General features: G+C 53.0%; 1 protein-coding gene across 1 annotated transcript in view; it reads left to right on the forward strand.

The window, feature by feature from the left end:
- MYOM3 (myomesin 3) overlaps positions 1 to 15,385 on the forward strand; it is a 47,294-nt gene that overhangs the window by 16,626 nt on the left and 15,283 nt on the right. Inside the window, exons 13-22 of the mRNA XM_030874833.2 lie at positions 75 to 128; positions 517 to 644; positions 3,404 to 3,587; positions 6,346 to 6,520; positions 8,682 to 8,803; positions 9,201 to 9,388; positions 9,623 to 9,749; positions 10,883 to 11,061; positions 14,132 to 14,246; positions 15,160 to 15,316. Of these exons, the coding sequence (XP_030730693.2) occupies positions 75 to 128; positions 517 to 644; positions 3,404 to 3,587; positions 6,346 to 6,520; positions 8,682 to 8,803; positions 9,201 to 9,388; positions 9,623 to 9,749; positions 10,883 to 11,061; positions 14,132 to 14,246; positions 15,160 to 15,316 (1,429 nt within the window). The remainder of the gene's footprint in view (positions 1 to 74; positions 129 to 516; positions 645 to 3,403; positions 3,588 to 6,345; positions 6,521 to 8,681; positions 8,804 to 9,200; positions 9,389 to 9,622; positions 9,750 to 10,882; positions 11,062 to 14,131; positions 14,247 to 15,159; positions 15,317 to 15,385) is intronic.

Genomic DNA, 15,385 nt, shown 5'->3' on the forward strand with positions numbered 1-15,385 from the left:
CCTGCTGAGCCCGCCCACCACACACACCCTGCACCCCTTAGCTCTCCCCTAACATGTTCCCTTCTCCCCACTAGAGATCCCCTTTGATACAGGAAAAACGATCACGGTCAGCACAGATGATTCTGAAGGTACGTGTGAACCTCCTGACACTTTGTCTCAAGACTCCAGCCCCCTTTGCGGTTCTGGAAACTCTGGGCCACAAACTGAACCCAGAGGCAGAAGCTGTCGTGTGCAGGGTGCGGGGAGGCGAGCACGGGCAGGATCCAGGCTGAGGGGCCAGGCTCTCTGGTGGGCGACTGCGCCCCTCACGGAGGAAGTAGACATCGGGGAAAGTCCCAGCAGGATGTGGGGAGACCTGGGTTCTGGCCCTGGCTCTGCCCGGCCTTGCTGGGTGACTGGAGCAAGTTCCTGCCCCTCTCTGGGCCCCAGTTCCCTCCTCAATGAAGTGAGGGGCTGAGATCTGGGGTCTCCAACGGCCCACACATCTCCCCCCACCCCCAATGGCTCTGATTCCAGACTTCGTGACCATCCCCTCGCCCCCGACCAATGTCCACGCCAGCGAGATCCACGAGGCCTATGTGGTTCTGGGCTGGGAGAAGCCAAGACCCCGGGGCAAAGCCCCACTGACGTACTTCCTGGAGAAGGTACGGAGACCCCAAGGGCCCCAGCCCCAGGCCGGCCTGAGAAACAGACGTGCTGTGTTACCAGGACGTGGCGGGGGGGTGTTCAGGGAGGCGCTGGGAGACCCCGACAGTGTCCCCTGGGAGGCCTGAAGAGAAGAGAATTTCCTGCCTGGAAGGCTTGAGCATAGCCCTGCACAGAGGCAGGCGGGTGGATTAAATGACCTTTCGAGGTTACCTCCAGCCCTGAGAGGTCAGTTACTGATGGCAGTTCCGGAAGCTGTTCACGGAAATACACAAAATCAAGAGACACAGACAATGGCAACAGTAGATCCGCCATGTCCTGCGTACACCCGCACCCCAAGTCTGTCTGGCACCTGGTCACACATCAGGTCGAACACCCAACCTCGGCCAGGGCCAGGGTGGGAGGGAAGCCAGGATGGTGCCCACCTGCCAGGGTCACTGGCAGACAGCACATACAGGGCATGGGGGGTGGAGGTGGGTAGCACCAGGAGGCGGTTCTCCCTGGGGGCAGAGTAGGGGCAGGAGACTGGGGAGGGGGGCAGCTCATGTGAAATGGATTTCACAGTGGAGGGGAGGCATTGTGGCAGAGTAAAAAACAGCATGGTGTTAAGATCCATTTCATTCCTGACCTGCTGTGTGAGCTCCTTTGCTAAGTTCTCTGAGCCTCAGTTCCCTCCAGCATAGAATGGACACCCTACCCTGTGAGGGTGAAGTCAAAGCAGCACATAGCCAGGGCCCGCAGCCCTGGGACTGTAAACCCTTCCCAAGGAGATGCTCTTGCCTCTGATCCCCCTAAAGGAAGACACCAGGTTTACCTTCTCATTACTCGCTGGGTCCAGCACGGTGCCTGGCACATGGCAGGTGGACAGTACAGGTTTAGTGAATCAAGGAATAAAAAGGTTCCAGGGAAGAGTCTGTGGCTCTCGTTGTCCAGATGGGCCTCTCTGCACATTCACAGGTGATCCTATTTCTCTGACATGGGAAAGCTATGGATAATGGAGGATTTGTTTTGTGAGGCTATAGCGTATAATGGTTAAGACCTTGGAGTCAGACTGCCTGGGCTCTAATCTTGTCTCTGCTACTTACTAGCTGTGTGACCTTGGGCAAGAAATTTAACCTCTCTGTGCCTCAGTTTCTTCTTCCATGAAATAGACATAATAATTGTACATCTTATAGGGTTGATGTGAGAATCAAATTAACTAAAGCACGTCAAGACTTAGAACAGAACTTGGCACGCAGTGGGTGCTCAGCCGTGTTCCTTGGTTTTTGTAGCGATTTCTTAGCCTACCTGGGTTCTAGGCTACTGACAGCCAGGTGGGCCTTGGGAGGGAAAAGCACAGAGAGGGCAGGGCCAGTGGGTCCCCCCAGGGCTTCTAGGTTTTAACTCTCACACCCAGACTCGGCCGAAGTGGCCTCTGGGTGCCTATTAACCTGCATCACCCTCGGCTCTTCACCCTCTATCTACCCAGAGACACAGGATTTATGGCTGCCTTTGGGGCCCCTGATGCTGTGTAGAATGAGCAGGTGTGGGGGTACCCACACCTGAGCTTAAATACCAAATGTGCCAGCTATTAGATGTGTGACTTTTGGCCAAGTTACCAAAACTTCCTGAACCTGAATTTCCTCATTGGTGGGGGAAATTAACCCTTACTTTGCAGAGTTATTGTGAGAATTCATCCATTTACTCATGTATTCATCCCACAAACATAGACTGAGCACCTCTCATGCGTCAGTACTGTTCTCAGTGGTGGATAAACAGACAAACTCCTGCCTCCAGAGCTGAGACTGGAGTAGGGGGTGGGGGATGGATGACAAAGAAGATGAATCCGAAAAGTATTTGACACGTTTGCTAATGGTAGGAGCTTAGGAGAAAGACAGACAGCATGGAGGGGATTTGAAGTGTTGAGGGAGGGGCTGCTGACCTTTCATATGGGGGGCGGTGCTGGGGAGGCCACCCTGAGAAGGTGAGTTTTGAGTAAAGACCCAAAGGAAGTGAGGGGCAAACCAGAGATTTCTGGGGGAAGAACATTCCAAGAAAAGGGACCAGCAAGTGCAAAGGCCCAGAGGCAGGGATTGGGCCTGGCACCATCAAGGAACAGCAGGGGGACACAGAGCCTGGTGAGTGGGCAAAGGGGGGCATGGAATGTGGCCAGACAGGTGGCAGGAGTCAAGCCATGTAGAATTTCACTCTGAGGGAGATGCGGGGCTTGGGAGGGTTCTGGGCAGACACGGATGTGATCTGACTTGTGTTGTAAAAGGATGCCTCTGCCTGTCATTTGGAGAAAAGACTGAAGGGAGTTAAAGGTAGAAACAGGCAGACCAGTTAGGAGGCTATTGAGGTAACTCAGGTGAGAGACGATGGTGGCTTGGATCAAGGCTGTGGAGGGGAGCATGAGGGTGAAAAGCCATGGTTGGACTCTGGATAAATTTCGAGCCAACTGGGTTTGTCGACAGAGCATCTTCGGGGGATGAGAAATGAGAGAAAGAGTCCAGGATGGGTCCCAGGGTTCTGGCCTGAGCAGCTGAAAGGACGGGTGCCACTAACTCGATGTGGACTGCATTGGCAGGGGGGCAAGTTCCAGGGTCAGCTCTGTTGAATGTGAGATGCTCGATGGGCATCCAGGTAGAGACGTCACGGAGGCAGGTGGATCCAGAGTTCAGGGGTTGAGGGGCAGCCTGGGCCAAGGATAGAAGTTAGTGAGAGCACATGTGGGAAGGCAACCACTTAACCAAAGGCTAGTTTCTCTCCCTTGTCACAGTCGGTCATAGGTAGCGGCACCTGGGAGGCCATCAACTCAGAAACGCCTGTGAAATCCCCGAGATTCGCCCTTTTGGATCTGGAGAAAGGGAAGTCGTACGTCTTCAGAGTGCGAGCGATAAACCAGTACGGCATGAGCGATCCCTCGGAGCCCAGCGAGCCCATCGCCTTGAGGGGGAAGCCAGGTACCTGTGTGATGCAGGAGGTGGGGCCAGGCCAGGCCAGACCAGGCTGTCAGCATCCGGGGCTCGGGACCCCATGGCTGCAGGGACACAGCCGTGCCCGTTTCTCTGTCCTTGACCACTTCTACCTATCTCGAAGCTGAAAAGCAACATGATCACAGGCCTGTAAAACTTTATACCATCAAGAATTATTGATACATTTCTCTGGGCAAGAGGCTCTTGAAAGTATAGACATTTTTTTCTAGATCAACAATTCACAGGTTGCAGAATCCAGCCAGGTCCAGCACAGGATCTGAGTGTGACCAAGTGGTCCCTCAGTTCTAAACGTCTCCAACCAGGGCCTGACCCCACCTTGTGCAGCCAGGAGTGAGCCCCTGGGCAGGCCTCCGGCCCTCTCCCTGGTCCCACCCCAATCCGCCTCACCAGGTGGGACCCCTCTCATCTGCAGCACAGCGTGGGCCTGGGCAGGTCATTTCTGAGCTGCAAACCTTGGCGTCCTCACCAGCCAAACCCGTTGTTCTGAAGGCCTGGTTATCGCCCCCACCTGTGGCTCCTTCCCGAGTCTCCCAGCGGCAGCTCCATCCTGGTCCTGACTTCCCGGGGTTCCCTCTCTCCTCTCAGGCCTCTGGATTCTGATAAGATCAGAAGGTTCCCTGCCATCACCAGCTAGTCCTTTAAGGAACCAGCTGTAGCGCTGCCCATCTGAGAAGAGCCTGATACGCTGCAAGGCCTGTTTGGGGAAGATTTCAAAGTCCTAGATTTGTACTGTTTCAATAATGTAGAAAAAAAATATATATATATATATGGATATATATATTCATAGTAAGTATAAATAGGTTGGTGGGCAAATGGAGTTTTTCTCTAATTCTGGTCTGGTTAACATTTAGTCTTGACTCAGGGGCCTGGCCAGTGACTGGTTTGTGATTGGATGTGGGCAGTCTCTGGACCACAAGGCAGCCTTAGGGCAAGGTTCTGGTACAGTTCGGAGAAGGAAAGGAGAGGAAAAGAAGAGAGAGGAGGGGAGGAGAGGAAAAAAGAAAAGACATTTACTTGTATTATGAAAGTGAAGTTATTGTACAAAAATGGGAAAATACAAAAGAAGCGAGAGAGAGAGAGAGAGAGAGAGAGAGAGAGGAAGGGAGGGAGGGAGGGAGGGAAGAGAATTCCCTCCACCCCAGGATCCCGCTGACCAAGGGTAACCACTGTGAACATCTAGGCGCTTGGGCCTCTGGTCTCTGACGCATGCACGCCAATGCATCTTTCTGAAAGTCCAATCAAACCACGTGTAGAGCTTTGCATTCTACCTTTTACAATTAACATTATGCCACAAACATATCCTCAGGTCTTGAAATCATGATGTTAGTGCGTGAGTACTACTCCATACGTGGATGTCCTCAGCTCAAGTTCTTGCCTATGGGTAGAATCAGGTCTCTTGGACACATGGGGCCCCTGAGTGCCCTCCTTCTACCCTCTCCCACCACCCAGCCTTCATCCACTGTCACACTGTCTTCAGCCTGAGAGGCTGAAGTTGCTGACAGGACCTTCCTGAGCCCAGGACCCCAAGTCTGTTTCTCAGTACTTCCCCTGGGCCAAGTGCAGAGCCTGGCTCAGAGCAGGCACTCAGTAGTTACTGGATTTATGTTGGATTGATGCTGAGTTCAGCCTCTGCCTGTTGACTTTGAGGCACCACCAGAACACAAGGAGAGGCGTCCAGGGAAAAATGGAAGATGAGGCTCTAGAATTCAGGAGAGAGAGCAGGCCTGGAGGTAAAGCCTGGGGAGTCTCCTGCAGAGAGGTGAGGGCTGAAGACATGGGAATAGGTGGACACTTGAGATGAGAAAAGAGGAGAAAAATGGAGCAAGTCAAGGGACAGACGCTTGGAGGAGTCCCACATTTGGAGACAAAAGAAAGAGGGGGAGGGCTTCCCTGGTGGTGCAGTGGTTGAGAGTCCGCCTGCCAATGCAGGGGACACGGGTTCGTGCCCTGGTCCGGGAAGATCCCACATGCCGCGGAGCGGCTGGGGCCGTGAGCCATGGCCGCTGAGCCTGCGCGTCCGGAGCCTGTGCTCTGCAATGGGAGAGGCCACAACAGTGAGAGGCCTGCGTACCACAAAAAAAAAAAAAAAAAAAAAAAAAACAAGAAAGAGGGCAAGTCACAAAAGGATGTGTAAGGAGTTTGAGAAGGAAAAAGAGAACTAGGAAGGTCCTGTATCTGACATATATCCATCCATCCTTTCATCCATCTATCCATCTATTCAGCCACCTGTCCATCCATTAGTCTATTGATCCATTCATCCATCCATCTGTCCATCCATCCATTCTTCCATCCATCCATCCAGATCTGTCCATTTAACACAACATGGCAAACTCTACCTCAAGGAGCATAGTCTCAGGGAGCCATGAAAGTTAAAGTTTCAAGGGAAATAAAATGAAGTTTCCTAGAGATCAAAGATAAGGCTGAGGAAAATTGTCAGATCTGGTGACTTCTAAGAGAGAGAGAGCGATAGTAGGGTTAATGAATGGGGATTTTAGTGAGGAAGCGGAGATGTTTGGAGGTAAGATGAGAGAAGACTTTCAGAACACAAGAGTCTGGAGGACACCTCTGGGACTAGGGAAGAGCTGCCCAAAGCCCCAGGGCATGTCTGCAACACACGTGCCCCCCTTGATTGCCACGTGCGCACCTCCCCGCCTCTCCCATACGCCTCCCCCTCCCCAGCCGTGTAACTCAGCATCTTCACTCAGTCCACACTTCTGATTTTTAGCCACTCTCCCTCCTCCAACTCAAGTTCAAGCTTTCCGAGACACGCAGACCTCTGTCTCCCTGACCTGGGATCCTGTGAAAGACAGCCCAGAGCTCCTGGGTTATTACATCTACTCCCGGGAGGCAGGATCATCTGAGTGGAAAACAGTTAACAACAAACCCATCCAGGGCAGCAGGTGAGTTTGCCCCCACCCCTTCCTGCCCTAGGGCAGGGCCGTAGTAATAATGAAGCCTCTGCCGTTCTCGGTGCCTTGGGCATTGGGCACTGTTCTAAGTTCTTTTCATATATGAGGTCGTTTAGTTCTGGCTGCAATCCTCTGAACTTAGGACTATTACTTCTATTATCATTGTACAGATGAAGAAACCGAGGCACAGAGCAGTTATGGAGTTTGCCAAACCTCACCTAGCTAGTAAGTGCACTTGGCCCAGACGGCCTCTTTTGCGGCAACACTCACTAGGAGCGTGCTGTTTGCAGGTAGTGGTGACTGCCTAGGCCTTGTCTTTCCAGGAGCTTAGAGACAGAGAGGCAGAGAGTGCAGCCAGGGCGGCTGGGGCTCAGGCTGCACACCCGCCCCTCACTCTCCGGGCACCTTTGCACAGAGACTTGCCCTCTCTGACCCTCCGCCCAGACTCCTGTGCTCTTGCCTATGCCACTCCCACTCCCCTCTGAGTCTCCCTCCTCACTCGGTGGCCCCGGTCCTTGCAGGCAGAACCCTCGAGGCTTCTGGACTCATGAGTTCTCTCCGTTTTGAGGCTCTGTGGGGGCAGGGGCTCAGGTGGTGACACCCACCCCCCCTTCCCTTTCCATCAGACGACCGGCTGGGCCCTGAGCACATCTGTGGGCTCCCCTCACCCTGGGCTGCGAGCCCCAAGATTATCTCACCCAGAAAAGGGAACAGGACCTGGTGCCCCTCTGGCACACGGTGCCTCACGGTCACTCATACTTTGTCACTGCTAAAGTTCTCCAGTTGGAGGATAATTAATTGGGTTTTGGACAAATGAGCTCAGAGTCCAGGTTATCCCTAGGATGACATCTCTCCCCTGACTTGCATTCAGATGTCCGTCCCTGAAGGGGAGGACAGGGGCTGAGGGAGAGTCATGTGATGAAAGTGGCATGTCGGAAGAACGTGCCACACGTGGGGCGTGGCGTGATCCTCTGGTACGTCCAGAGACCTCGTCACATGTGCGCATGTCATCGGTTACATGTGTCAGGGCTGGAAAGAGGCTAAACAGCCCAGCAGTGCTGCCTGGGGTGATGGTGTGAAGGGAGCTCAGCTGGGAGGTAGGGTCTGGTCCACCACCGTTCCATGAGCTCCTCAGAACCTGGCTCACAGGAGATGCTCAAAAAAGACCTGAATGAATGAATACTGAACGGGCAGGCGCTGCGCTGGGATTCGGGAGACCCGGGCTCGGTCCAGGTTGTTCCTAACTGGCTGTGTGCTCTTGGCTCACCCCATTCCTTCTGGGGAAGCCCTTCCCTACCTGTAAAATGAAGAAACTGAATGGTTTGATCCATAAAGGCCCCTCTGACATTCCAACATTCAACTCCTCGGGGTCAACTGGCCGAGGGAAGCTCCCTGTAGAACAAGATTTGCTACAGGAAAATGTTGATAAGTGAAAAGGGAAAAAAGAGGTTCACAGTTTGGATCTTATCAAGAAGAGACAGGGGCTTCCCTGGTGGCACAGTGGTTGAGAGTCCGCCTGCCGATGCAGGGGACACGGGTTCGTGCCCCGGTCCGGGAAGATCGCACATGCCGTGGAGCGGCTGGGCCCGTGAGCCATGGCCGCTGAGCCTGCGCGTCTGGAGCCTGTGCTCTGCAGCGGGAGAGGCCACAGCAGTGAGAGGCCCGCCTACCACAAAAAAAAAAAAAGAAGAGACAGGATGGGAGGACATTTTTCTGTAAGCAGAGTGTCCTTGTACGTCTCTGGCTGGTAATTCAGGGGTCTTTAAAAGGACTCTGTGCTTCAGTCACAGCAACCGTACAGATCAGAAGAGCCATTTGTTGTGTTTCCAGGACGAGGCCCAAAGTCCTAGAGATGTACCAGTTGCTCAGTTTAGGGGTTGGCTACCTGGGCCTTCAACTGGTAACTTTCCCAGCGTATTCGCACCTTAATGATGGGCTCTGGAAGCTACATCCTTTAAAACCTTAAGGACCTCATCCTCCATGGGGCAGGCATCACTCTGGGGGCAGGGGCAAGGTCTTTAGGCAAGAACTGAGGCCTCAACTCCTACCACGCTGGTGGCCACTTATCCCCACAGTGTTGTTCTAGAAAGTTCAGGAATGTCTCCCTGCTGCTGGTTTGGCCCTTCCTGAAGGCTGTACATTTCTCTCCCAGGTTTACAGTTCCCGGGCTGAGGACAGGGAAGGAGTATGAGTTTTGTATCAGGTCAGTCAGCGAGGCTGGAGTTGGGGAGAGCTCAGCCGCCACCGAACCCGTCAAGGTCAAGCAGGCTCTGGGTAAGTCCACGGGGCAGGTGCAGCCTGCACACCTCTGGGGACAGACCTGGGCTGAGCAGAGAGCAGGGGGCTTATCCACCACCTCTTGGAGGGTCCAACTCCAGAGGCCATGGGGCAGAAGCCTTCTCAGGGGATCTGGTGCTGACCCCCACCACCCCTTCCTTTGGGGAGGAAGTAGCAACGGCCTGAGGCCATGGGGTGAAGTCTGACCAGCTCGGAGGCCCAGGTGCCCTGCACGCAGCTGAGTCAGCATTACCAGTGGACGCTACTGGCTAAGTCCATGCCCCAGGGCAGGGTGGGCACCCACTGGGGGAGGCTCACTGCCTCCCTCGGGCCCCACCGCCCAGTCCGGCCGCCCCTCGGGAGCAGTGGCCCTCACCCCCTTGCCTCCCCGTAGCTGCACCATCTGCTCCATATGACTTCGCCCTCCTGAACTGTGGGGAAAATTATATGGTCATTGGGTGGAAACCCCCTAAGCGGCGTGGAGGGGGCAAGATCCTGGGCTACTTCCTGGACCAACACGACTCAGAGCAACTGGACTGGCACTCGGTCAACCAGCAGCCCATCCCCACCCAGATGTGCAAGGTGAGGCTGTAATGCGGCCACTGGCCTGGTGTCCTGATTTGTGTGGGTGGAGAGTGGGGGTCAGGGTTGGAGGTCCTGAGGCTGAGAGAGGCCTCAGGTTTGGTGCCTCGACAATCCAGCTGATTGTCAAGTGCAGACCAGTCTTACGTGAAGCTCCTATAGACCTCCTGCTGTGAACCTCGTCCCCTGCCTCCCCAGCCCCAGCCTTCACGGTCTGTGCTTTTGCTCTTCAAGGTCAGTGACCTTCATGAAGGCCACTTCTATGAGTTCCGTGCCCGGGCAGTAAACTGGGCTGGTGTTGGAGAGCTGTCGGCACCCAGCAGCCTGTTTGAGTGCAAAAAGTGGACGATGCCTCAGCCAGGTGAGCGGCTGGGAGGCGCCAAAGCCCAGCCCCTGCCCTCCCCTCCCCTCCCCCAAACAAGATGACCGCTACCGCCGGGCTCGCTGTGCATTCCAGCTTGCTCTGTTGGTCCCAAACACCAGACCCCTGCCCCCTGTAACCTCTGACACAGTCTTAACTCTGCCAAGTCAAGAGCCCTGACCTTGGGGGGCCCTGTACCCCCATCCAAACTATCCTCTAGCTCAACACCCCATCTGAGCTCCGATTCTCAACACAGACCAATCTCAAACCCCAAAGGCACACTGCTAGGTGACCAACTCGTCCCAGTTTGCCCAGGGCTTTCCCAGTGTTACCACCGCAGTATTACCATCCCAGTATTACCAGCTGTGTCCCAATCCTGGACAAACAGGGCAGGTTGGTCCCCCTCTGCACCACTCCCGCAGCGCCATCAGCCTTCTCACACACTAGCCCTTCATCTCCCCCTTAGGAAGGAAGGATGACAACCTTCCATCATTCTGTTCAGCTCAGTTCTGTTTTCTGTACAAAACCTTTACCTGAATGGCAGATAATCACTACATGTGATGCTTTAGACAACGACAGTTATAGACAACTGCTATTTGTTGGGGACTTCCTATGTACTGACACTTTGCATAAGTTATGTCATTAATGCTCACAACAGCACTATTTTATAAGAACTAGTATTAGCCCCATTTTACCGATGAGGAGACAGGAACATAGAGGCTAAGTAACTTGCCCAGAGTCCCCATAGCCTGAAAAAGGGTGTTCGCTGGGACATGAACCCCAGTGATCTGACTCTGGAGTCCACACCCTGAGCTTCTACATTAAACACTGAAATGGCAAAGAGATTAGAAAGATTAATGCTGTCTGGGACAGGGATGGGGAGGGTCAAGGATGTTTCCCAGAGGAAGTGATACTGAGCACAGTTTGAAGAGTTAACTCTAGTTCAGACACAGACCAAGCTTTGCCATGAAGCCAAGGCCGGCCAGGTCCCCACCATGTCCAGAGCAGGCACTTCCAGGCCTGGCTGGGACTGAAAGATTGACAAGCTTGCTGACTCGCCACCCGCCCACTGCCCGACTGGCTGGCTGGCCATTTGGATATCCATCTCCTTCTCTTACCCTGTCTTCCCACAGGACCCCCGTATGGCGTGCGGGCGTTTGAAGTGCGGGCCACATCCCTGATGCTGACGTGGGAGCCCCCACTGTACCAAGGGGCCGGACCGGTCACAGGCTACTGCTTGAGTGTCCAGGAGGAAGGCTCTGAGCAATGGAAGCCGGTCACTCCAGACCCCATCTCTGGCACCCACCTGAGGGTGAGTCCCTGCCCCTTCATCCTCTGATGAAGGATGGGCCCGCCCTAAGCCTTCCCTGCCACAGGATATGGCAGGACTACAGAACACCAAAGCTGGAACGACCCTCAGAGATCACTGCCCTCACTTAATGGCAGCAGAGGACCAGAGAGGGGGAGTGGCTTAGCCAGGGTCACGCAGCGAGTTGGTAGTAGGTCTGGCCGGTGGTTGGTCTTAACCTGCTCCATGCTGTGCAGACTCCTCCCTAAAACCTCACTTATAATCAGCAAGGTATATTAGCATTTGATATGCACATCCCTTGAGCTAGGAATTCTGCTTCTAGGATTGAACTGTAGAGAAATAATTAGTCAAGTGTGCAAAGACCTAAGGACAGTGATGCTTGTTGTAGCGTTGTTTATAAAGGCAAAATTTGGAAACAACTTAAATGTCCATCAGTAGGGGGTTTGCTTAAATAAATCACAGTGTATCCTTAATGTGGACTCAGTGTCAGCGAGTGTAAAGGCTACAGTAGCTGAAGGAGTGGCAATAATATAAAGAATGAGGTAGAGCTAAAAAAATTATAAATTTAAAAATTAAAAAAAAAAGAATGAGGTAGAGCTACGTGTATGTTGTGACATAAAAACATATCCACCATATGTGGCTAAGAAAAAAAAAGCACAATACAGAGCAGGATATTTATATGTTAGATAACATTTAGAACATGTATATCATGCTGTATATTAATGAACATAGAGGCATATATGCGTTTCTTCATTTAAATGAGAAGCAAACTCTAAACTCTTTGGATAAATAAGAAATCTAGCAGAATCATCGGTTTTCTTCACCTGTGGTGGTTGTTTTCACTTGCACTAGTGTATAAGGGAAAGCGCAAACAGTGCCCTCCTGGCATAACAAAGACAACTCACACGTATTTGTCATGTCAGAAAACAAAGGTGTCCACTGAAGCATTCTTAGCAGACGCAAATTACTAACAGACAATCCATCAGGACCACAGACTTCACAGCATCCATCTCTGAAGCCAGCATGTCTCACAGGCCTTCTTTGTTTAAGGAAAGTTTGTAAGGAAAGTTTTGTGATGTGTATTAGGTTTTCTCTTCTGCAGCTCTAGGGAGAGAGGGAGTATTTTCTCCACCTCATTTTCCTGAGGCATCTTTCACCAGCAGGCAGGAGGGTGTGTGGGTTTCAAGACCACACGTTAGCACTCTGTTAGCACCAAGAGGAAAGAAAGCAGGCTTGAGAGGCCCAAAACAACATGGAAAGAAGATACTAACAAGCAGAATACGGCACATGTCACGTTTCTGCATGGTTTACGTGCATTTGCAAGTTTAAATGGATTTTTACAAAATTGTCAATTCTGGTCATCTCTGGGAATGGGGCTGCCAGGAGAGCCTTACCCCTTCATTTTATATTCTTTTCTGTTGCTTTAATATTTCCTCCAACAAACATGAATTTCTTTCATAATCAGAAAAAAATAAAAGTATTTCCTTTTGAAACAATAACATTAAGGCTATCTAAGACCAAATGAAGAAGGGCTTTCCTGGTGGCGCAGTGGTTGAGAGTCCGCCTGGCAATGCAGGGGACACGGGCTCGAGCCCTGGTCCGGGAAGATCCCACATGTCGCGGAGCAACTAGGCCCGTGAGCCACAACTACTGAGCCTGCGCGTCTGGAGCCTGTGCTCCGCAACAAGAGAGGCCGCGACAGTGAGAGGCCCGCGCACTGCGATGAAGAGTGGCCCCTGCTCGCTGCAACTAGAGAAAGCCCTTGCACAGAAACGAAGACCCAACACAGCAAAAATAAATAAATAAATAAATTTATTTTTAAAAAGACCAAATGAAGAAGGGCAAGCTTCAGCCCATGGAATGCTCTGAGACGTGCAGTTTCCACCACCACGGGGCTCGGCTCCCTACAGTAGAGTCGGCCAGTGCTGGACAGCTGGCCTGAGAGAGCCACGCAAGATGGATGGTCCCTCTGCTCCCCAGGCAGGCTGGCCCAGGGCTGGGGAGCCTCGGTGACTTGGCACCGTTTCTGCATGTGGGTGGTTGGCCGGCATTCACTCACTCAGTCATTCACTCAACACTTCTGGACACCTACTTAGTGCCAGATCTGGAACCAGATTGTAGATGTAAAAAGCTACAGTCACAGTCCTTAGGGGACAGGCAATTACAGTACTGTGTGCCGTACAATCAAGGAGGGTCTGAGGGATTCTGGGAGCTCCAAGGAGGAAGGTAAGAGGCCTCTCCTGGCCTCATCCCATCTGGCCAAGCTGAGTGGCCAAGGGTGAGCTGTTGTTGCTAGACCAAGAGAAGGGGAGGACGTTCCAGGCAGAGGGCTCAGCAAGGGCAAAGGCAGGGAGGCGTGAAGCGACGTGATGCGTGGGGGACCCTGAGGAGTCAGGGAGTGAAGGGGGCGCGGAGAAGAGGACAGAAGGCTGAGGATGGACGGATGAGGAAGGCTTTAGGTACCAAGCCTCGAAATCTGAACTTTACCCTGAAGGCCACTGAAAGAGTTACGTGTACTCAGACTGCCATCTTGGAAACACTGGCAGAGGGAAAGATAAACCGGGAAGAAGGGTCTAGAGGCAGAGGCGCCATTTAGGAAACTGTTGGACTAATCCAGGAGAGAAGAAATAAAACTGCAGTCAAAGGCGTGGCTGGGACACAGACAGGCCACATTCAAGAAACGTTAGGGAAATAAAATGGGAACTTCGGTGATTAGATGTGTAGGGCTCAAGAAAAAGATGTCAAAGACGATGATTACCAAGCTCCTTTCTAGGGAGACAGATGGAGGAGAGGCAGGGGCCGCAGGAAGAGAAAGGGTTTTCTTGTTGAGAGGCTGATGATGCGTTAAGTTCTGAGCAGGTGGAATTCCAGGCATCACAAGCGTGGGAGGTAATTTCAGGGGAGAGGCTCACCTGAAGCTGGAACTCAGGAGAGCAATGTGCCCCTAGCCTGCCCCCCACCCCCAGGGCAGCCTGGCCCTCCTGGGGGTCCCCTGCAGCCCGTGGCCAGGGCTGCAGGAAGGGTGGGTCTTTGCCATCCTCGGTGCTCACTCTTGCCCCCTCCCTTCCCCCAGGTTTCTGACTTACAGCCAGGGAAGACCTACGTGTTCCATGTACAGGCTGTGAATTCAGCGGGCCCAGGGCAGCCGTCCATGCCCACCGACCCCATACTCCTGGAGGACAAGCCAGGTAGGGGCAGGGGGAGGACGCTTGTCTGCAGCAGGAGGACAGAACCTGCTGGGCCTTCACCCCGCCACACCTTCCTGCCCCTCATTCCTTCCTGCCTGTTTCTCTCCCGTCCACACTCTCGTTTATTTCTGTGGGATCCCAAGATTTGAACATATGGTTTCCTTCCATGTGATGGGTCTTCCATCCTTTACGTGCCACATTCTTAAACTCATACAACTCTTCGTGGATATCTAAAAGAACAGGCAACTTTATTTCAGATATGCCGTGTGGCTTTGCCTGCCTTGCAGTCACGGCTCCCGAGGTCCGCTCCTACCACATACGCCAGATGCTGCGCTGGGTCCTTACACTGTCTGGCTCTCCCAATAAGCCCCTGAGGGAGCCGTCACTGTCCCCACTTTAGAACTGATTTCATTGCAGCTCAGAGAAGTTAAATGACCAGGTCACGCAGCTAGTATCCGATGGAATCACTCAGCTCTCCTCACTATAAAGTGTGTTCTTTTCCATTCTTTTAATTATTCATTCATTCAGCAAGTATTTGGTGACACCCATACTGCACCGGGGACATGGCAGTGATGAGAAAGCAAGGTCCGTGCGCTGGTGGGGGGAGGGGCAGGACGAATGGACAGTAAACAAGTAAATGACGAAAAAGTCAGTGATAAGTGCTATAAAGGAAGTGCAACAGGGTGATAGGGCGGGGTGGGCTTTACGCTAGCCTCAGTAGTCTGAGGAGGTGACGTTTGAGCTGAGAAGGAGCCTGATTATACGAGGCCTTGGAGGCCACAGCAAGGAGTCTGGGGTTTCTTATTTTATTCAAGAGCAATGGGCAGCCACTGGAGGGGTTAAGCAGGGGAGGGCGCTGACCCGGTTTATTGTTTCTAAATGTCTGTTGCCCTCCACTGGATCCCGCCCTCAGACGCTCGGGAGATCGAGGTTGGTGTGGATGATGAGGGCTTTATCTACATGGCTTTCGAAGCCCCCGAGGCCCCCGACTCCTCGGAGTTTCAGTGGTCCAAGGACTACAAGGGCCCGCCGGACCCACAGAGGGTCAAGGTCGAGGAGGAAGTTAACAAGTAAGTGAAGGGAGGGGCAGCACGACTCGTCCACAGGTCCCAGACGTTGTCGGATGAGTCAGGCAGAAG

Source organism: Globicephala melas, chromosome 1 (assembly GCF_963455315.2).
Source record: "Globicephala melas chromosome 1, mGloMel1.2, whole genome shotgun sequence".
NCBI classification, from domain to species: Eukaryota; Metazoa; Chordata; class Mammalia; order Artiodactyla; family Delphinidae; genus Globicephala; species Globicephala melas.